Here is a 23,037-nt window from a genome sequence, read left to right as displayed (position 1 = left end):
TTGGCATAAATGTGTTAAGGTGTGTTTGTATAGACTGGCGTCCTGTGAGAGCTGTTACAGTCTTCAGCACCCCTGAGACCCTGATTAGGATAAGCAGCTTAGAAAGTACATTTTTAGCGACTTACAGTATTGTGACAGTACACAATCTAAGCAATTGAGGGTTAAGCGCCTTGCTTAAGGGCCCAGCAGTAGCAACCTGGTAGTGGTGAGGCTTGAACCGGCAACCTTCTGATTACTGGAACAGTACCTTAACCACTAGGCTACAACTGCCCTGAGTTGTGAGTGAATTGATAATTGGTCAATCTAACAGGTTCTACAGGAACACTATAGTATAGAAAAGAATAGAACACCATTATTTGTCATATATACATATACGCATATCGCAGGGTCAGATATTGTACGGCACCCCTGAAGCCGAGATGGTTAAGGGCCTTGCTCAAGGGTCCAACAGTGGCTGCAGTTGATAGCCCAAAGCCCAACCCACTAAGCTACCACTGAAAGGTTATAAAGCTTCACTAAACAGAAAACTACCCAGAAGTGGACAGTTGCCTGGAATTTCTCTAAAGGTTTATAAGTAACTTATCTGGAAAAGTCATAACATAGAAGAACAAATTGCTAAACAATTGCTGTCGCCAATCTCAGATAAGGTCAGTGTTTATGTCTCCGCAGTATGACAAAGACTAGACAAAAACAGAAACCATAGTGGGATAGCCAGCAGGAAACCACTCCTAACCAGGAGTCAAATTATTGGCTGACTACGATATGCAAAAAGCACCTGGGTTTATTATATCATCGATATATCATCGTTATATCATCGTTATGTCATCGTTATGTCTAAAGCAAATACTAATACATATTTTGTATTTAAGAACACCAAGAACTCCAACAACGATAGGCTAAGTCTGAGGCATACATGCATCAAGGTTATGCAGCAAGTCAATAATACCAATAAAAAGTCCACATCCTAATGGCTAAAATACAAATTATATTTTTAAAATGTCTTGTCACTGTCCTGACTTAAGATGGAAGAAGCTAAATCTAACAGTCCCTGTCAGGAAACCTTGTGGTATGCCTAATTTAATCAAGTTCAGCAAAAAAAACATTGGGCTTGCGGGGTGGTCTGGGTCCTTTTTTGAGTGGAGTTTGCATGTGCTCCCCGTGTCTGGGAGCTCTGGTTTCCTCCCACAGTCCAAAAACATGCAGTCAGGTTAATTGGAGACACTGAATTGCCCTATAGGTTAATGGGTGTGTATGTGTGTGCCCTGCGATGGGCACAGGGTGTTACTGTGTGCCTTGCTCCAATTGAAAAGCTGGAATAGGCTCCAGCACCCCCTTCCCCCCCCCCGCACCCCCCCCCCCCCCCCCCCACGACCCAAATTTCATAAGCGGTTAAGAAAGTGAGTGAGTGAGCATTCAGTTGCTGTTGTTGCTTATAAAGGTGGTGTGGCAAGAGGAGTAAAAGGGCAGGGCTGATATGGGAGTTGGATGACTTTGTTCCATGCAACAAATACGCAATAACTAGACAATGTGGACAATTATTCACACCATAATGCACTATAGTAAAAATTCCTGTTATTGCTTGAATTTAACACATTTGTGGGTACAAAACATGTGTGGGTTGTTGAACACATAGGACTCAAAAGCATTTGGACACTTGACCATGAGCTTGTTGGACAAACCTTTTAAAAACCAAAGGTTTTACGCCCTGGTGGCACAGCGGGATATTCCACTAGCACACCAGTGCCGAGATTGTGAAATCCTCGGTTCGAAACTCGGTGTTGCCACCAGTTGGCTGGGTGCCATCTAACGGGCATAATTGGCAGTGCCTGCAGCTGACAAGTTTCTGCTAGGGTGGGCTGACCAGACTATGTGGGCGGGGTAAGGACCCTGATTAGCAGATAGAGAGGCGCCTGTGCAGAATGCATGGGTAATATACCAATATATATACTGTATATATAAATGGGATGTTATCTATTGGTGACTAATTATTAATATATAATTAATAATTAATAATATATCAACATGTTACTAAATGTCACAATCCAGCTCCTTGAGCTCCTAGCCATGTTTATGTGCCACGCCCCAGTCTCCATGAGCACATGGTTGCGGTGGTCTTGTTTATGGCTTTAAGTTCACACCCCCTCAAGATTATTGGTCAATGAAGATGATCCACAGCTACACCTCATCAGGTTGAATACACAACGCCACAGCAGCCTTTTATTTAAAACGGCATCTGTGAGGTTAAGCTTAGAAGGTCTGGCTTGCCATCAATGTTCCAATTCATCCCAAACATGTCCAACAAAGTTGAAATCAGGGCTCATTCCTCCAAGTTCCTCCACAAGAAATGATTTAAACCCTGTCTTTATTTATCTACTTGTGTGCACATTCTTTAAAATTTGAAGCTAGAAATTTTAAAATTATATAGCTACATCTATTCAGTAAATTGTATAAACCTATTAACAGTGGGTAAAACACGCTAGCACACCAGAGCTGAGACTTCGAAAACATCGTATCTCCAATCTGCCATCCGGTTAGGCTGGGCGGCTGTACGAACAACGATTGGCTCTTGTTCATAGGGTAGGACAAGCCGAAGAGGTCCTGAGCGAACGGCGACCTCTGCTGGCTGGTTGAAGGCGTCTGCACAGGAGTCGAGGAATAGTGCTGATCAGGGTGTGGCTCTCTGTGCACAGAGCTGATCAGCATGAGAACTCGCCTCATGCAGGTGAAAAGATGTGCGATTAGTCTCGCTCTCCTCAATCAGGGCGGGGAGTCGGCAACCAAATTAGATGGGGTGTCCACAAACTATCGGCCATATAATGTTGTTAGAAATAAGGTATTTTTTCTTTGGGGTATAAACCATTTCTAAATCTTTTCTTTTGGTCCTTACGCTCTAGGTTTCCATTACATTAAATCAGAAGGATCAAGGGTCTATTTTAATGACATGACCTTTACACAGGTTTTGTTGCCAGATCTGTCGTTGCCTTTGTTCAAAGTACGCTTATGATGCATGTCATCTGTTTACAGCGTATAATATTATTTGCTTATCAAATAGACAAGACCTACCCATATCCTTTATATACTCATATGTCAGGTATAATTTGTTTAAACCAGGTGTGTTTAATCTCTTAACACCCAACGAGTTTGGGTGGGTGGTTGAATTCAGGTGCAGGTCTCTAAAGGTTGGAAACGTCCACACAGAAAGAGAAACAGTGGCAGGAATATAGACTACAGCACCGGCTGAGTACTTTCTTTAATTCCATACATGTATACATGTACACCGATCAGCCATAACATTAAAACCACCTCCTGGTTTCTACACTGTCCATTTGACCATATAGAAGCACTTTGTAGTTCTACAATTATTGACTGTAGTCCATCTGTTTCTCTACATACTTTTTTAGCCTGCTTTCACCCTGTTCTTCAATGGTCAGGACCCCCACAGAGCATGAGCGGATCAGACACAGCAGTGCTGCTGGAGTTTTTAAATACCATGTCCACACACTGTCCACTCTATTAGACAATCCTACCTAGTTGGTCCACCTTGTAGATGTAAAGTCAGAGACGATCGCTCATCTATTGCTGCTGTTTGAGTCGGTCATCTTCTAGACCTTCATCAGTGGTCACGCTGGGACACTGCCCACGGGGCGCTATTGGCTGGATATTTTATGTTGGTGGACTATTCTCAGTCCAGCGGTGACAGTGAGGTGTTTAAAAACTCCATCAGCATTGATGTGTCTTATCTACTCATACCAGCACAACACACACTAACACACCACCACCATGTCAATGGTGCTGAGAATGCAGTGCTGAGAATGATCCACCACCTAAATAATACCTGCTCTGTGGTGGCCCTGTGGGGGTCCTGACCATTGAAGAACAGGGTGAAAGCAGGCTAAAAAGGTATGTAGAGAAACAGATGGAGTACAGTCAGTAATTGTAAAACTACAAAGTGCTTCTATATAGTAAGTGGAGCTGATAAAATGGACAGTGAGTGTAGAAACAAGGAGGTTTAATGTTATGGCTGATCGGTATATATATATACTGCTATGTACTGTATAATATGTGGGTGTTGGTGTTATGTGGGCGAAAGTGTGTGCGTGGATGGAATCTCTCATACTCAGTGTGAGTCAGACTGTGGTCGAAAGTGCTTAACAAATGCTTCATAAGGTACTTCTCCCTAGTATGTATATTTTTTAAATACTTTATGAGCTAGACCTTCCAACTAAGGTAAACTGTTACTGCCTGTAGCCCACTTAGACACCCACACATTCCTCACATAGCAGTCGCAAGTGGGCCCCCCAGTAACCCCCCTGGTGGAACATTCTTAGCTAGCAATGAGAACACGGAAATGATACCACATCCGGTCAGTGTTTCAACAGGGGAATAAAAGTGTACACTGTAGCAGATGGGCGACAGTCAGTTACTGTATCAATGAACTTATGTACCAGATAAGTGTTTGGTGAATGTATATTGTATTTAGTATTGGTGTGTGTTTTAGCATTAGTAATGTTTTTATGCTCTTGACTATTGGATTTTGGACCATTTTCTACACTCCAGTGACACTAACAATAAAAATATGGTACAATATAGTGTGTTTTACCTGTATGAGTGTATTAGGTACAGTAGTATTGTTGGAATTTTTAATATTTGCTAATAAGAAATTGGAAAGCCATACCACAAAGGTAAAGGACATTACAGAAAACAGCAATAATGTAATTTATACAACTGTATGTAAACTTTAGACCAAGCAGTATGTAATTGTTCAGCTTATAATCTCTCACCAAATGTGTATTTTTGTAATTTCCCAGTGGTGGTTATTTGTCTCAGCATGATGAAAGGAAAGTCTGGTAAGTGATGCTCCATTGGCCTACAGAATAAGATATTGTTATCTTTGACATCACTGTGACGCAGCGGGTGACGTTGGTGCCGCAAAGTGTTGGTTTTGCCCTCTCACGTAAAGTCTGGTATGATCTCCTTGTGTCCGAGTTGATCTTTTCATGGTACTTATGCGTCCTTCCACATTCCAAGAACACGTCATTAGTTGAACTGGACCAAAGTACAGTCAGCTTGATATTAGACGTTTGATATTTGCCGTTCGCTGCTTTGTAATATGAGATTGTTAAATGAACCCTGTCTTAATTTAAATACAGAAAGGCTGTTTGAATTTCAGTTGGTAGGTGTTTATAAATTTAACTAACACCTAGAGTACCAAGTTTACAACAAGACGGATTCTAGAAGGAGGACTCTAGATTTGCGATCACAAGGTTACAGAGTGAAATGACCCAACTTCCTTAAACCAGCTTAAACGTATGCAGAGTTATTAGAGTAAGGTGATATTTATTTTAAAAGATTTAACCATTTATACCCACTTTTAACTATTTGGAGTGTGGCAATTCTGGTGGCACAAGCTTTCGATTTTGGCTGTATTGTATTTTGGCTGTAATGTAATGCAGCTTTAGATTTTGAATGTAATTTAAATGCTTTATATTTACATAATTCATTTTTTTTTTTTTTTTTTTTTTTTGACAGTATTAAAGCACATCACATTTACCCTTACAATGAAAGTAACGACACACAGCATTTTGATTTTGTCCGGCTTTGTTATTTGAATTTTAAAATCATATAACTATATCAAAATCTGTAACTGTTGCAGATACTTAAACGTAATACATCATAATCATTAAACTATATGTTATGCAATACCTGCTTTTAATTAAGTTATATACAGTAATTAACATATTGTAACTACATAACATACAACCCAAATTTCAACTGTGACTGATAAATCTGAGCGATAGGCGAGTAATAACACACAACCACTGGATTTAAAAAGAAAGGTTTATATAATATTTGCATTTTAATAATAATAATAATACTTTCAATTTATATAGCGCCTTTCAAGATACCCAAGGTCGATTTTAATGCTAAAAACGATAATGATAAATTATGCAAAACCTATACAGTATTAACTGGTCTATTCAAGTCTGCGTGTTTGACTCCTGTACTGTAGGTAGCGGTATATGTACTAATAATAATGTAATGGTTTTATAAAATGATTTCCATTGCCATATAAGTTAAAATATAAAGATAAATAAATAATGATAAAACGGATAGTTCCGGTCCTAAAATCTGATTGGCTGAGCCGCGTTCGAAGCCGTTGTAAAATCCCCGATAAACGCACACCTAGGACCACCTCACATCATTCCATATTAATACGCCACTGAATAGAGAAAGTTAATGTTATTTTCGCCCTCATGTTGCCTAGCAACACTGTTAATCGGATTACCTTGCGTCGCGGAAGAATGCTTTATTGTAAGTTTATACACAATAAATACATTTATGATAAAAAATTGTTGTATTTATTGTATTTTATGTTGACCGCCGTTTTATAAAAGCAATAAGCCACGAGAGGCCGTACGTTACTGTTAAGATTTTAGCACGGGGAAAGAAGTTTTAGGCACTCTGCTAAAATCACAGTAACGTACGGCCTCTCGTGGCTTATTGCTTTATTATAAAGACCTGCATCATTTAAATGAGTGTTGGTGAATTGTAAAAAAGTATTTTTTAACACAAATTTATAACCTAGGGACGTAAAAGTTCCCCCAATTGAAGAATCACCCATAAATATGGTTGCATTACTACTAAAATCCATAATTAAAACAAAGAAATCCAGTAGATGTGCATTATAAGTCATTTACGTGCATCAATAAGTTGATTTTAGGTTTGCAATGCATGTACTATGCATATGAGACTGTGACATCATTTGTGACGTGTTAATACCCACCTTTATTAGACATGCCTGGACAAGTACTTATCCCCGTTGCTTTAGTTATAACGGTAAATATTATTTATACTTCTTAATTAAATAAAAGCATAATAATGTTGCCTGTTTAAAAGTATACAGTTATATTTATTATATGAAGCCTGTAGTTCTAGACTATAGTTGTGTTTACTGAGATGCGCGTCACGTGGTATAGAAATCTAACATTTTTCAAAATACGAATGAATTTAAATAAAATAATGTCATTATTATTTCTTTTACTGTTGTTTTGTAGTTATAAATCATGCATTTAATTCAATTAATTTAGGTTTGTGTGTACTACATCTACGTTGTATCGTTACCTTCTCGCCTGTTCTAGATGGTTCTATTTGGATATGACGTAAGCAGGTGAATCATTTAACGACGATATTAGTGTAGTGCAATAAAATGTAGTAAATGTGACGAATGTCTGTCAAAAAACAAACGTTCAATATCAAGCTGACATCGTGTATTTCGGCAACTCTTAATACTCCGTGTAAAGTTTGGCATGTTCGAGCAGGTCTCCAGGTTTAATTCCCTCGATTACTCCAAAAGGATTGTCGATTGTTGTTGGGTTGATGATGAATAAGTGTATCTTGTTGCAGATATACTCCAAAGACTCTTTTTCATGCTCCAGTGCATTCTCTTTCTCTTTGCATCCTTGCATCCTTGCATCCACCTGCTCCGTCGTGCACATGTATCTGAATAACCTTGAATGATACATTTCAGTACTTAAAGTGTGAGTATGAGAGAGTGAATATGAGAGAGAGAAAGTGTGAGAGAGAGAGAGTTGTGTTCTGACTCCCTCTAGTGAAACAATGTTGTACAGTTACAATGTTTTTACCCAAGATACACTATATTTCCAAAAGCCTGCCTTCACACGCATATGAACTTGAGTTCATCCTGAAAAACTTACCATATAGAAGCACTTTGTAGTTCTACAATTACTGACTGTAGTCCATCTGTTTTTCTACATGCTTTGTTACCCCCTTTCATGCTGTTCTCAATGGTCAGAACCCCCACAGGACCACTACAGAGCAAGTATTATTTAGGTGGTGGATGATTCTTAGCACTGCAGTGACACTGACATGGTGGTGGTGTGTTAGTGTGTGTTGTGTTGGTATCCGTGGGCAGCGTCCTGTGACCAGCAATGAAGGTCTCGAAGATGACCAACTCAAACAACAGCAATAGATGAGCGATCGTCTCTGACTTTACATCTACAAGGTGGACCAACTAGGTAGGAGTGTCTAATAGAGTGGACAGTGAGTGGACACTGTATTTAAAAACTCCAGCAGCGCTGCTGTGTCTGATCCACTCATACCAGCACAACACACACTAACACACCACCACCATGTCAGTGTCACTGCAGTGCTGAGAATGATCCACCACCCAAATAATACCTGCTCTGTGGTGGTCCTGACCATTGAAGAACAGGGTGAAAGCAGGTTAAAAAAGCATGCAGAGAAACAGGTGGACTACAGTCAGTAATTGTAGAACTACAAAGTGCTTCTATATGGTAATTTTTTTAGGATGAACTCAAGTTCATATGCGTGTGAAGGCAGGCGAGCGAATACTTTTGGCAATATAGTGTATTTCATGTTTTGTCTGCTTAACTTCATTTCATTTGTTAATATACCTCCATTTCTGCGTTTCAGGCCTCACATTCCAAAAAAAGTTGGGACGGGGGCAATTTAGCTCTAGTAATGATGTGAAAAAATATGAAGTGAGTCTTTAATGAGCAAAGATGGCCAAAGGATCTCCAGTTTGTCAACATATGTGTGAGAAAATTATTCAACCTCAAAGAAAGATTGGAAGGGATTTGCATATTTCTCCCTCTACAGTGCATAATATCATTAAACCATTCAAGAAATCAGGAGGAATTTCAGTGCGTAAAAGCCAAGGGTGCACGCTTAAGCTGAACGCCTGTGATCGATCCCTCAGACGGCACTGCATCAAAAAGTAGATGATATGTAGTATCACTTAGCCCTACACTAACTGGCCACATTATTAGGTTTATTCATATTTCATATTTTATGTACATTCATTGGCTATTTGTAGCTACACCTACCCGACACATGCATTGCATATTTTGGGTACACAATTACTGACTGTAGCCAATCTGTGCTTTGTACAGGAAGTTTTTCTGTGATTACCACACAGTCAAATCACATTATTATGACCACTTCCTATTTTTGACGGCGGCAGCACGTAGCTCATGAAGGAAGTCATGTTTCGTGACCTGGCTTGGTGGGTATATAAGGTGTGCGAAAGGCTGTCAGCACATACACCGACCAGGCATAACATGATGACCACTGACAGGTGAAGTGAATAACACTGATTATCTCTTCATCACGGCACCTGTTAGTGGGTGGGATATATTAGGCAGCAAGTGAACATTTTATCCTCAAAGTTGATGTGCAGAAAAAATGGGCGAGCGTGAGGATTTGAGCGAGTTTGACAAGGGCCAAATTGTGATGGCTAGGCGACTGGGTCAGGGCATCTCCAAAACTGCAGCTCTTGTGGGGTGTTCCCGGTCTGCAGTGGTCAGTATCTATTAAAGTGGTCCAAGGAAGGAATAGTGATAAACTGGCGACAGGGTCATGGGCGGCCAAGGCTCAATGCTGGTTCTGATAGAAAGGTGTCAGGATACACAGTGCATCACACACCAACACAATATTAGGAAGGTGGTCATAATGCTATGCCTCATCGGTGTATATCCCTAAAATTTTAAAATTGTCTTCCCTGGGGAGGATGAAACCTTCCAGCAAGACAATGCGACATGTCACACAGCTAGAAATGTCCGACATTGGTTGGAAGAGCATGACCAAGACTTCCAAGTACTACACTGGCCCCTAACTCCCCAGACTTTAACTCAGTTGAGCATCTGTGGGACCCACTTCGATTGTTGTGTTCACTCTATGGATCCTCAGGCATGCTCCCTCCAGCAGCTGTGGGATACACTGAAGTCAGCATGGCTCCAGATACCTGTGACCACCTACCAAGACCAGACTGTGTAAATAATGCTTTAATCAATCTATTTTTGTATCACTGAGTACTGTTCAGTCACATGACATGCTATGTTCATATACTTTGGTAAAAAAAAAAAAGGTTTTTTACAGATAGAAGTATGGAACAAATAACAACAAACTGCATATATCAATACTAATTACATATATTATTCATTTTAAAAAAACAACTAACTTATTTTCATTCTATTTCTCATTATTATGTCATTAAATAATAATTAACAATGTAAAAAAAAAGTCATCATAAAACAAACTACATTAAGTCATAAGGTAAATCACTACAGATGTCCTATATCAGATACAGTGGTAAAAATAACATGCATATTATATTTAGATAATTTAATACAAACATAAATTACATAATAACAAGGCATTTATTATCTAAGCACTTAATCTTGGTCGACCTTGGCAAATACTGGGTGTGTTCGAAAACCTAGTGCGCTCTCTACATAGGCAGCATTTTACGTCATCCTACACTCGCTCCCAAGAAGTGGTCTGTTTGAAATCCTAGATGCTCACTAATATGCTCACTAGTAAGGTATCTTAAACTTTTAACAGTATTTTGACTCAAGAACGAGTGAGCATCCGATGCTGCCTTAGCGGTGAAGGCGCAATCCCAGCGTTCAGTGCAGCACAACTTCTCTCACAAAACAATAAAAAACATGGTAGGCGGTGCGGAGAAACGAACGGACTTATTTTGAAACCTAAATAAATTATTATTAATTTGTATAAACGTGTACAAGTGTCATTTATTTGCAAATGTCAGCAAATTTAACAGTTTTTGGTACACGGAAGGAGATGTTAGTTGGCTTGCTACCTCGTTGTGCTACCCCATCCCATTGGTTTGAATGGCATGAGGCTATCTATGTTAGTCTAGTTTGCAAAAACTGATGGAATCGCTGTCTAAGTAGCACGTTCGATTGACCTGTCTTATAAGTCAATTACTTACTAGAATCCATGAGAGCAAGGCAGCTCACTAGGTTTTCGAACACACCCATAATATCCTGACGCTGGTAGTCACTTGTAGGTCAGTGTTGACTTCTTCATAACATACATGTTGTGATTTATACTCACACTTAAAATAATAAAAACATGCTTAATTCTACCCTTTAAGCAATACCTGGCCTATGTGCACAACTGACCACAATATTGTTAATAATAATAATAATAATACATTTTATTTATATAGCGCTTTTCAAGATACTCAAAGACGCTTTACATAAGACAAATAATCAAAACAAATACGTACATACACCATACAAATCATAGTACAAAATCAAAATAGTACATCAACATCAAGAATAATTAAGATAAAAACAAAGAGAGCAGCATAAGACAGTTCATTAAAAATTAGCTAAATTATGAGAGAGAACAACAAATATAGAACAATTTCTTAAAATTAGACAGAAACAGGACAGATTTACATGCAATCAGGAAACTGAAAACTTTACAAGTTTTAGGATCTAGGACTTCACATTTCTGTCGTGATCTAAGTATAAAAACTATTAAAAAGAATAGCAAAAATAAAAGCATTTATTTTGTGTTGTTACAAGTTAAATGCCACTCTGAATAGATGAGTTTTGAGAAGTGACTTGAATTTGGACAGGTCAGGACAATCTCGTAGGTGTTTGGGGAGAGCATTCCATAAAGATGGAGCAGCTATGGAAAAGGCCCTGTCACCCCAGGTCCGGTGCTTGGTCCTAGAGGGTATGGACAGTAGGTTAGCCTCAGAAGAGCGAAGGCTACGGGAGGGAATGTGCTGATGGAGCAGGTCGGTGAGGTAGGATGGGGCCTGATTATGGAGAGCTTTGTGAGTGAATAGAAGAATTTTGAATTGAATGCGTTGAGCAACGGGAAGCCAATGAAGTTTTTGTAGAACAGGTGTAATATGATCACGGGAGCGAGTATGAGTAAGGAGGCGAGCAGCTGAATTCTGGATATACTGAAGTTTTTTTAGGATTTTGTTAGATGTACCATAAAGGATGCTATTGCAATAATCAATTCTGGATGTAATAAAAGCATGAATCAAGGTTTCGGCGGCAGAAAAGGAGAGTGATGGACGTAGACGTGCTATGTTTTTTAGATGAAAGAAAGCAGTTTTGGTGATGTGATTTACATGGCGGTCAAAAGAGAGGTTGCTATCAAAAATTACACCAAGATTTCGGATGTTAGAAGACGGAGACAAAGTGTCATTATCAATGGTCATTTGAAATATTTTTTTTTTTTTTTTTTTTTTTTTTTTTTTTTTTTTTTTTTGTTGGCATCCCTATTGTGGTTACAATAGCTTCCAATGTTCTGTCTATTGGAATTTGTGCCTATTCAGTCAAAAGAGCATTTGTAATTCAGGAACTGATGTTGAATGGACATATTCTGTGGGGTTCATCCACACCAAACTGATCAACCTATGTCTTTAAGGACCTCGCCTCTTGCATAAAGCTAAAACAGCAAAATGCCCATCACCAAAATGAAAGCATATCATTCATTTGATAGCATTTTCAGTCTTTTTTCCTAATTTAGCATAGCCACTTGCGTTCGAGGAGGGTATAGTTGCCCGCTCTACGCCCCTTCTGACGTGTGTGCAGTCCTCAACCCTTCTTTTTTGCCTGTGGTTCGGTGGATTCGTACATGAAGCTTATCCACTTCTGCGCAGGCGCCTCGCGGGTTTACACAGTGTTTGAAGACCCCACCCACTTCATCCGGCCTTTTCCCACCCAGCAGACTTGGTGGCCCGCTAGATGGAGCCCAGCCGACCGGTAGCAGAGCTAATATTCAAACTGTGGTGTTCATATATCCTGCCACCTGGGCATCGCTTGACAGTGGCGTAACTACCGGGGGAGGGGGGGGGGGGGGCAGGTGCACTGGGGCCCATGGTTGAACTCAACCACCCATCGCACTGCCCCCCCATTGGCTGCACTCGCCAGGTCGTTATTATTATATTACAATATTGTAGCTGCGATATGTGAGTGACATTCAGCTCAGCCAATCAGAATTCAGCACCCGGTTTATACATGTGCGTTCGGACGTTCTGCAGTTAGTTTTGTATATGAGACTCGCCGTATGTTATATATATAAATAGAGGGGCCCAAAATGAGCCTAGTTACGCCTTCTTCAAGGATCTTGTAATTGGCTGCATTCATCCAGGGGCGTAACTATTGGGAGGGCAGGTGCACTGGGGTTCATGGCGGGAGGGGACCCTTCATGACATGAACTCAACCCCCCACCGCACTGCCCCCCCATTGCTGCCCATTGCCAACACTACTTGCTACCCCACAGCACTACCCTTATAATTTACGTTTTACAATAATTCATAAAAAAGTAGATTTAATATTTGCTAAAAGTGTTTAACATATAAAAACATTAAATATTAGGATACTTAATATTGATTGCTTAAATTCCTTGGTTTTCCAGCAGCAGCTTAGTGAACGATAGTCATACTCTGATCCGCGACGGCACAGGCTGCCAGCAGTGGCTCCGAAAAAGCCTGTCTGACAGAGTGTAGCACACAATTCGAGTCTGGATCAAAGAAAAGCAGTGTGTGCTTGGTCCAGTCCACCAGCACGCCCACCTTCGTAGGGCTCTTCACTACCGATAAGTTTATATTCTGCCCATTATGGCAGAAGGAGAAATCCCCATCGTAGTGCGAGAGCACCCAAGACTTGGCATTGTAGCCCAAACGGGAGCTGTTGTCTGAGCCCTTACGTTCCATGCTGGCGTAGCAGACTCCCACCTTAAAGGCTTCGCTGTTGCCCACATCCAGCACCCAGGCATGCGTGCCTGAAGAGATGGGGTCGCAGCAGAGAGCGTTGGGCCAGCTGTCGAAACGAGCTGGGTCGTACTGTACTGACTGACGCCGGCGTTTAGAAAGGAAATTGAGGGTCCGACGATCGGAAGACAGCAAGAGAAGTGGGCTGATGGTGCGCTCGTCAAAGTACAGCTGATCTGGAACTGGAAAGGTAAGAAAGAAACAGATAAATTGCATGTCTACACTGATCAGTCATAATCTTAAAACCACCTCCTTGTTTCTACACACACTTTCCATTTTATCAGCTCCACTTACCATATAGAAGCACTTTGTAGTTCTACAATTACTGACTGTAGTCCATCTGTTTCTCTACATAGTTTTTAACATGTTTTCACCCTGTTCTTCAATGGTCGGAACCCCCACAGGACCACTACAGAGCAGGTATTATTTAGGTGGTGGATCATTCTCAGCACTGCAGTGACACTGACATGGTGGTGGTGTGTTAGTGTGTGTTGTGCTGGTATGAGTGGACCAGACACAGCAGTGCTGCTGGAGTTTTTAAATACCGTGTCCTCTCACTGTCCACTCTATTAGACACTCCTACCTAGTTGGTCCACCTTGTAGATGTAAAGTCAGGGACGATCGCTCATCTATTGCTGCTGTTCGAGTTGGTCATCTTCTAGACCTTCATCAGTGGTCACAGGACGCTGCCCACAGGGCGCTGTTGGTTGTTCACTATTCTCAGTCCAGCAGTGACAGTGAGGTGTTTAAAAACTCCAGCAGCGCTGCTGTGCCTGATCCACTCATACCAGCACAACACACACTAACACACCACCACCATGTCAGTGTCACTGCAGTGCTGAGAATGATCCACCACCTAAATAATACCTGTTCTGTGGGGGCCCTGTGGGGATCCTGACCATTGAAGAACAGCATGAAAGGGGGCTAACAAAGCATGCAGAGAAACAGATGGACTACAGTCAGTAATTGTAGAACTACAAAGTGCTTCTATATGGTAAGTGGAGCTGACAAAATGGACAATGAGTGTAGAAACAAGGAGGTTTTAATGGCTATTGCTGATCAGTGTATAACCTACAGTCTATTTTATCTATCTATTTAAGGATCATAAATAGGGCTACAATGTTCCATATGGATCAGTGGTTTGTCTGGCTCAAGACAAGGCTTATGACCAGAAGAGTGCTATCACCACAGTCATGCATGGAGGTGGGTCGGTGATGATGTTGGGATGTTTTATTATAATATTCAATGTAATATGGTGAATAAGGCTGTTTGTGTTGCATTATGTTGTGTGTACTGACCGGTCGGTCCCAGCAGGAGAGCACTAGCCCAGAGCCCCAACAAGAGTTTACTGTCACTGCAGTCTCTGTTCATGTTCAGTTGCTCGGTGTCTTTCGGGTCACTGACTCCTTCTGCTTCCTCAATTCTGACACGAATACAAACATGTACATGTTATAATGCATCCTCTAAAAATTACATCAGTGTTTATTCTTTAAGAACTAAAAAACTGAATATTTAAAGCACTGCAAACACATTCTTCCCAATTTTCCTCCCTAACTAGTCGTATCCAATTACCTGATCCCATTTCACTTCCTCTCTACTGCTGCTAACCTCCACTCTTGACTGAGCCGTAACTAACACACGCCCCCTCTGACACGTGGGCAGCAGCCGTATGCATTTTGTCACCTACACTTTGACGAGTGCTAATGAGGATCAGCACTGTGTACGGAGAGACACACCCTGACAGCACTCTTTTCCCGTCTCCGTGCAGGTGCCATCAATCAGCCAGCAGAGGTCGTAATTGCATTAGTTATAAGAGATCCAGCTTTTTTAATACCCCACCCATATCTGAACATATGTGGCTGCTCAGCCCAGCCGGCAGGCAGAGCTGAGATTCGATACGATGTATTCGAGATCCCAGCTCTGGTTCCAGCTCAGCATGTGTTTTAACCGCTGCGCCACTAACAGTCTACAGTAACTCCAATTCTTACAACACCTCAATAATAGTGGTACATGGGGACCAAAAATCAATAATTAAAGAAATTACCTGGCCAGTATTTCCTGGTTGGAGCTCTGCAAAGCAAAAATCAAAAACAAAGCTGTTAGTGCAATTTCCTTTATCTACGTATGTACTTTATCTACACCCTCCCCTCTTTCTCCCATATTTTGCCCTTACCACAAGCATGGCGTCTGTCGAGTCTGTGAGCGTGTGCACCAGGCTGGTGCGGGCATGTGTGAGGGTGTTGAGAGCCTGGCTCCAGTGTGCCTGCTGTGTAAGGAGGCACTGCTCTATCCGTTCTTCCTCCCGCTGCACGGCCTCCAGCAGACGCTGCTCTTCCTCCTCCAGAGCCTCACGTATAGTGTTTACCTGAGCCACGATGCGTTCACGGGCACTACTCGCCTCCGCCTACGGAACACAAGACTTAGTATTTACAACCCCAAATTAGAAAAGGTTGGGACAGTATGGAAAATGCAGATAAAATAAAAGTGCAGTGTTCCTTATATTTACTTTGACTTTGATTTGATTGCAGACAGGATGAACCTGAGATATTTCATGTTTTATCTGCTCAACTTCATTTCATTTGTTAATAAACATCCATTCCTGCATTTCAGTACTGCAACACATTCCAAAAAAGTTGGCGCGGGGGCAATTTAGGGCTAGTAATGAGGTGAAAAAACTAAATAATGATGTGATTCCAAACAGGTGATTGTAGGAAAGGCTCTTTGAAGAGTCTTTGAAGAGCAAAGATGATCAGATGATCTCCAGTTTGTCAACAAATGTGTGAGAAAATGATTGAAATGTTTAAAGACAATGAACCTCAAACAAAGATTGGAAGGGATTTGCATATTTCTCCCTCTACAGTGCATAATATCATTAAACCATTCAAGGAATCGGGAGGAATTTCAGTGCATAAAGGCCAAGGGTGCACGCTTAAGCTGAACGCCTGTGATCGATCCCTCAGACGGCACTGCATCAAGAACCACCACTCAACAATAGCTGATATAACCACATGGGTGAGGGATTACTTTGGCAAACCTTTGTCAAGCTCATGTTAACCATGTCCAAAAGCGGCGTCGACTTCTCTGGGCTCGGAGGCATCTAGGATGGACCATCACACAGTGGAAACGTGTATTGTGGTTAGATGAATCAGTCTGTTTTTGGAAGAAATGGACGCCATGTGCTCTCTACCAAAGATGAAAAGGACCATCCAGACTGTTATCAGCAACAAGTCCAAAAGTCAGGGTCTGTCATGGTATGGGGTTGTGTCAGTGCCCTTGGCAAAGGTCATTTACACTCCTGTGATGCAGCATTAATGCAGAAAAGTACATTAAGATCTTAGAGCAACATGTGCTGCCTTCAAGAGGTCATCTTTTCCAGGGACGTCCACATGCTGCACACATTACAAAGGCATGGCTGTGGAAGAAGAGGGTACGGGTACTGGACTGGCCTGCCTGCAGTCCTGACCTGTCCACAATAGAGAATGTGTGGGGAATTTTGCTTGGTATCCTCGGTGTCAAAACATCTTTTAAGTGTGGTGAAAAGGAATATTATATTCCTAATGGGACACATGGTTATAAATTTAATAGCATCCGGAAGACAATAATAATGGTACTAGGCTGTCCAGTGTATAGTCTGATATCATTAACCAAATACAAATTTTGAGATGACCTCATGACCTTCATTAGTCTAGAGTGCACGTGTCCTTGTTTCTAGGCATAGCAAAAACACTTGAGATAAGGTTGGCGATCCGGAGCAGGTGCTCATATTTCCACAAGTATCTACGTGTGTATGTAAATGGAAGCCCACCAATCACCTGCATGTTTTTCTCCTTTGCAGTCAGGGTGTGTTTTATGAAGCGTTCTATCCGCAGAGCCTGCAGCTGCATTTTCTCACAGATGTCCACCAACTTGTTCTGAAAGAGAGAGTGTGTTCTTGAATTAAACAGCACTACTCAAATTATAAAACAATAACTCTTTAATTAGTATTATGGTTAGCTAAATATGAAAGATTGGTTCATGTCACTAAGCAAAAATGCCATTAAGGTAATGTGGATTGGTCATGTGTCAAAAGACTGATGTTAACTGATGGTAATACAGGCTATAATGAAATTCAGTCCTGCACAAGATATAAGAATTGACTGTATTATCATAGAAACATAGTAGTGGTACATTGTAACTCGACGTGTGTTCGACTGCTGCTTTGTTCAGCACTTGGCTTGAGCGCTGAAACAACATCAAAGTGCGAATATGAGACAAATCTGCATTTGTGTGGAGTAACCATCAAATTCACTCTGAAAGCATCTACATGTATCTGTGTTTAGCTGGATTTTTTTTTTACTGTTTCACTTTTAAACTTGTGTTATAGCTCAGGGTGCTAATAAATGGTGAGAATCAGCTTTGTTGTTAAAAAAGCTTAATGTGACTTAATGTATTCAAAGAACAACATAGAAACACTAAACCTCTCTTAATTATTACTGCTCATAAGTTCTCTCCACTAATGAAATTCCTTGCTTGTTGTTTTAGTACAATAAGTCACATTAAGCTTTGTGCACCGCCACACTCCATGGTTACTAACTGCACAGCCAGAGCAAAAGCTATGAACAGAATACTGTATTCCAAGATCAAGCATCTACAAGATTAAGAAGCATAAGGAAACAATAAAGAAGTAAAGGTAAAGTGCAGCGTTTATTGTATTTTATATTGATTTTAATTGTTTTCAATTGTATTTCAGTGTTTTTTATATTGTATTTCTGTTATTTTTAGAGTATAAGGGTTAAGAACAACCCCAATATTTTACAAGAGCCTAAAACATATGCAGTTCTACAGGACCATGGAAGCATGAACAGGTTTCCCATGGGAAAAAGTATCCTGAAACTCCACGCCTTTTAAACTCGACGCCACTCCCTGAACCAATTGACGGTGAGTTTCAAGGTACCACTGTATTTGAAACATACTGCCTGACAGGTTGTGAATTAGTCACCCTGTAGTGGAAACCACAAGTCATATATGCATATTATCCTGCTATTATTCTTAACCACTTATCCAGTTAGGGTCACGAGGGGGGGTGCTGGAGCCTATCCCAGCTTTTCAATGGGCGCACGGCACACAGTTACACCCTGGACGGGACGCCAGTCCATTGCAGGACAGACACACATACACACACCCATTCACCTATAGGGAAATTCAGTGTCTCCAATTAACCTGACTGCATGTTTTTGGACTGTGGGAGGAAACCGGAGCTCCCAGAGGAAACCCACGCAGACACGGGGAGAACATGCAAACTCCACGCAGAAAGGACCCGGACAGCCCCGGCTGGGGATCGAAACCCAGGACCTTCTTGCTGTGAGGCGACAGTGCTACCCACCGAGCCACCGTGCCGCCCTACTATATAAATTATTTTATGTAAATAATTGGGTAGCAGTGAGTGCAGCTGAAACAAGTGCACCCAAAAAGGAGAGCCCACATTTCGGCCATATGGAGTATTAACAGAGGGTAATTAATTGTTTATTATTCATGATTATTGATAATATAATAAAGAGTAAGCATGATCATAATCTTGCAAACTTTTATAGGCTACATCCTACCTCTTGTGGTTGCAATTTTCAACAAGTACCTGAGCAGTTGGTATTACCAACAGTAACCTTACAAGAAGTGGTTCTACTGGTTAACCATCTCAGTTTTGTGCACCCAAATTAAAGTTTTAGGTTCAGTATGTTTGTAATATAGTACAAAATATTAGTCAACCAAACAGGATCTTGCCTAAATTGGTACCCTGGTACTAATTTATACGTCTTTATAGTAAACTTATACGTCTAGACTTGCTTTAAGATAGTTTAACATCTAGTAAACATTTCAGCATGCCAATATAATATACAAATTATTTTATTTAAATAATTGGGTAGCAGTGAGTGCAGCCATTTTGGCCAAATAGAGTATTAAAAGAGGTTACATATATTTTGGGTTTATTATTTATGTTTATTGTTAATATAATAACGAGTAAGCATGACCATAATCTTGCAAACTTTCATAGGCTACGTCCTACCTCTTGTGGTTGCAATTTTCAACAAGTAGCCGAACAGTTGCTACTACCAGCATGTCCTAGTAGTGGTTCTAGTGGTTAACCATCTCAGTTTAGATGTGCATTCAAATTATTATTTTTTTTTTAATGAAAGTTTTAGGTAATGTACACCGAGTAATCGTAACATTAAAACCACCTCCTTGATTCTACACACACTGTCCATTTTATCAGCTCCAATTACCATATAGCAGCAATTACTGACTGTAGTCCATCTGTTTCTCTGCATGCTTTTTTAGCCCCCTTTCATGCTGTTCTTCAATGGTCAGGACCACCGCAGAGCAGGTATTATTTAGGTGGTGGCGATCATGATCATCTCTGACTTTACATCTACAAAGTGGACCAACTAGGTAGGAGTGGACACGGTATTTAAAAACTCCAGCACAACACACACTAACACACAACCACCATGTCATTGTCACTGCAGTGCTGAGAATGATCCACCACCTAAATAATACCTACTCTACGGACTACATGGACTACAGTCAGTAATTGTAGAACTACAAAGTTCTTCTATATGGACAGTGAGTGTAGAAACAAGGAGGTGGTTTTAATGTTATGGCAGTACAAAATATTTGTACCCTGGTAAAAGACAGAAGGTGTACTTTAGAAAACCTTCCGTTCAGCCCACTCACAAGCCTTAAATACACTTCCAGACTAGATTTAATATTGTTAAGTATGGTTACTTGTGGAACTCACCCTGGCCGCAGTAGCTTTCTCCTCCAGCTTTGTGACCGTGTGGTTCCTACAAGTTCCTTCATCAACGCACATTGAACAAACCGCTTTACCTTCTGTACCACAGTACCGATCCAGGACCAGATCATGTTCTGGGCACAGTTTTACTTCATTTATGCTCGAGTCTGTAGAAGAATTTCCATTCGATGTTCCGTTGGTGTACTGAAACTTGCGCCATAATGCGTCTTCGGTTAGTCTTGGTGGAAAGTCCGACGTGTTTTGGTCACCTGAACTGGCCGGTTCATGTTCGCTGTCCTGTAATGACACCACTGCTAGTTCACAAAGTGCGTAATCCGCACTCATGACTGACACTGAATGACCAATTTACCTCGTTTTACTGCTGAAACCCGTTCTTTTATATATACTTGAGGATGGACCGGTGTAGTTTCGCTTCTTGCGCTGCAGGTGCATCCAGTTCTGTGGCCTGGTCTACCTGTTCAGGTGTGTAACACGGAAGTTACTGAGCAGAGTCGTACAGCCTGTTTTACCAGTATTCCAGACGGTTAAAGTAGCTTTAGGTAAAAGATCAAGTTGCTCAGGTCCTGAAATCATTCATCGACCATTCCCAACGTTGACGTTTGGGAACAGATCACACGTAGACATTAATGATCTACTTGGTCTCTAATCTTACAACCATTGCCACCACACATCCCCAAGCTGTCAGCCTGACAGGCTGGTTGGTAATGTTTAATAGTGAGGGTATATATTTATTTACTAGGATTTTAACGTCATGTTTTACACACTTTGTTTACATTAATGACACAAGATTCATTAGTTCACAAGTTTTGAATGTCAAACACAGTCATGGACAATTTAGTATCTCTAATTCACCTCACTTGGATGTCTTTGGACTGTTGGAGGAAAGCGGAGCTCCCGGGGGAAACCCACACAGACACGAGGAGAACATGCAAACTCCACACAGAAAGGACCCAGATCGCCCCACCTGGGGATCAAACCCAGGACCTTCTTGCTGTGAGCTGACAGTGCTACCCACTGAGCCACCGTAGACATTAATGATCTACTAGGTCTCTAATCTTACAACTATAACCACCCTGTCAACTTAACAGGCTGGTTGGTAATGTTTAATAGGGAAGGTATTTATTTATGAGGATTTTAACGTCATGTTTTACACTTTGGTTACATTAATGACACAACAGGTAGTTACTCATTACACAAGATTCATCAGTTCACAAGTTTTTAAATGTCAAACACAGTCATGGACAATTTAGTATCTCTAATTCAACTCACTTGGATGCCTTTGGACTGTGGGAGGAAACCAGAGCTCCCGGAGGAAACCCACACAGACACAAAGAGAACTCCACACAGAAAGGACCTGGACTTCTCCACCTGGGGATCGAACCCATATATATATATACCGTATATATATATATATATATATACACACACGTTTATATATACATATACAGTGGTACCTTGTAACTCAACGTCCCCTAAACTCAACACCCTTCGAGAAATTTGTACCCTTAAATTCAACGTTTCCTTTAAACTTAACGTATTCATTTCGCTTTGTTCAGCGCTCGGCTTGAGCGGTGCGGTAAAACGTCATCAAAGTGTGAATACGAGACGAAACCGCACTCATCAAATCCAATCTGAAAGCTCCACATGTATCTGTGTTTATCTGGATTTTCCTGTTTCACTTTTAAACTTGTGTTACAGCTCGAGGTTCTGAGAAATGGTAAGAATCGGCTTTTTATTTCAGTGTTTTTATATTATATTTGTATTATCAGTGTATAAGTGTCAAAAACAACCCCATTATTTTACAGTCCAGGAGACCATGGAACGCATTCAACGCCACTCCCAGATCCACGTTTTGTCACTTGATATGAATTATATATAAAACAGCGCGTACAGTAAGTAACTGCAATAAGTCAAACTACAGTCCATCAGTTTCGCGCTAAAATGACGTAGCATTTCCCCACGCACAAAGCTAAGCTCTGACCAATCAGATTCCTTGAGGAGGCAAACGCGTAGGTTTTGCGATGAATTGCCGCGTCCTGATTGGTCCCTCTGGTCAAATCTCTTTAGGCAGCAACTTAAATGCAACGTCGTGCACCCGTCAACTACCCAATGCTCTGATTGGCTAAAACCGGACAGCCCTCGTCAATGATTGGTTGATTCTCGTTCCGAGTGCTGGCAGCTCTTCGGACGCTAGTGAGTAGTGATGGGAATTTCGGCTCCTTTTAGAGAGCCGGTTCTTTTGGCTCGGCTCACTAAAAAGAGCCGGCTCTTTCGGCTCCCAAGTGGCTTCTTAGAATTTTTTTGTTGCTTAAATTAATTTATTACCAAATTACATGTAAAATGAATTACTAATGTAAAAAAACCATTGTATTACATGTTTATTATTTAAATTGCTTTATTTATATACTCAACATGGAACAGAGTGCTCCAACAATAAATTATAAAATACAAAAACAAAGACCCATCTCAAACTCAAACTCAAAAGAAGCTTTATTGGCATGACAAATAAAGACATTCGTATTGCCAAAGCAAGTTACAGGGAAATATAAAAATAAAAATAAGAAAAAACAAAAATATACAGAACAGTTACATGTGCAAAAAATATTATAAAATAGAATAAAATATTAATAAAAACAGTGCAAAAATAATAACAATAAAAATT

The 23,037-nt window shown here is 40.7% G+C and overlaps 1 protein-coding gene and 1 long non-coding RNA gene across 2 annotated transcripts; one reads left to right on the top strand and one right to left on the bottom strand.

Annotated features, from left to right (window-relative positions):
* Positions 1 to 13,213: 13,213 nt before the first annotated feature.
* Positions 13,214 to 20,699, bottom strand: bspry (B-box and SPRY domain containing). Its single transcript, XM_062988983.1, has 7 exons — positions 20,361 to 20,699; positions 17,401 to 17,499; positions 15,762 to 15,992; positions 15,633 to 15,658; positions 14,883 to 15,011; positions 14,357 to 14,369; positions 13,214 to 13,759 (listed from the first exon to the last, which is right to left on the bottom strand). Exons 1-7 carry the CDS (start codon positions 20,697 to 20,699, stop codon positions 13,241 to 13,243), a joined length of 1,356 nt encoding a protein of 451 aa, XP_062845053.1. The 3' UTR covers positions 13,214 to 13,240.
* Positions 13,611 to 16,093, top strand: LOC134303548 (uncharacterized). Its single transcript, XR_010007662.1, has 3 exons — positions 13,611 to 13,778; positions 14,689 to 14,791; positions 15,768 to 16,093. It is a non-coding gene; the product is annotated as an uncharacterized LOC134303548 (long non-coding RNA).
* Positions 20,700 to 23,037: the final 2,338 nt, after the last annotated feature.

This window comes from Trichomycterus rosablanca, chromosome 26 (genome assembly GCF_030014385.1).
Source record: "Trichomycterus rosablanca isolate fTriRos1 chromosome 26, fTriRos1.hap1, whole genome shotgun sequence".
In the NCBI taxonomy this organism is placed as follows: domain Eukaryota; kingdom Metazoa; phylum Chordata; class Actinopteri; order Siluriformes; family Trichomycteridae; genus Trichomycterus; species Trichomycterus rosablanca.
This window is presented reverse-complemented; position numbering and strand designations above follow the sequence as displayed.

Excerpts from the sequence above, each read along its gene's own strand:
- bspry (XM_062988983.1), bottom strand. The coding sequence starts at position 20,699 with ATGAGTGCGGATTACGCACTTTGTGAACTAGCAGTGGTGTCATTACAG. Across the intron at positions 17,500-20,360 it reads AGAAAGCTACTGCGGCCAGG|AACAAGTTGGTGGACATCTG; the intron begins GTGAGTTCCACA and ends TCTCTCTTTCAG. Across the intron at positions 15,012-15,632 it reads AACCAGGAAATACTGGCCAG|AATTGAGGAAGCAGAAGGAG; the intron begins GTAATTTCTTTA and ends TATTCGTGTCAG.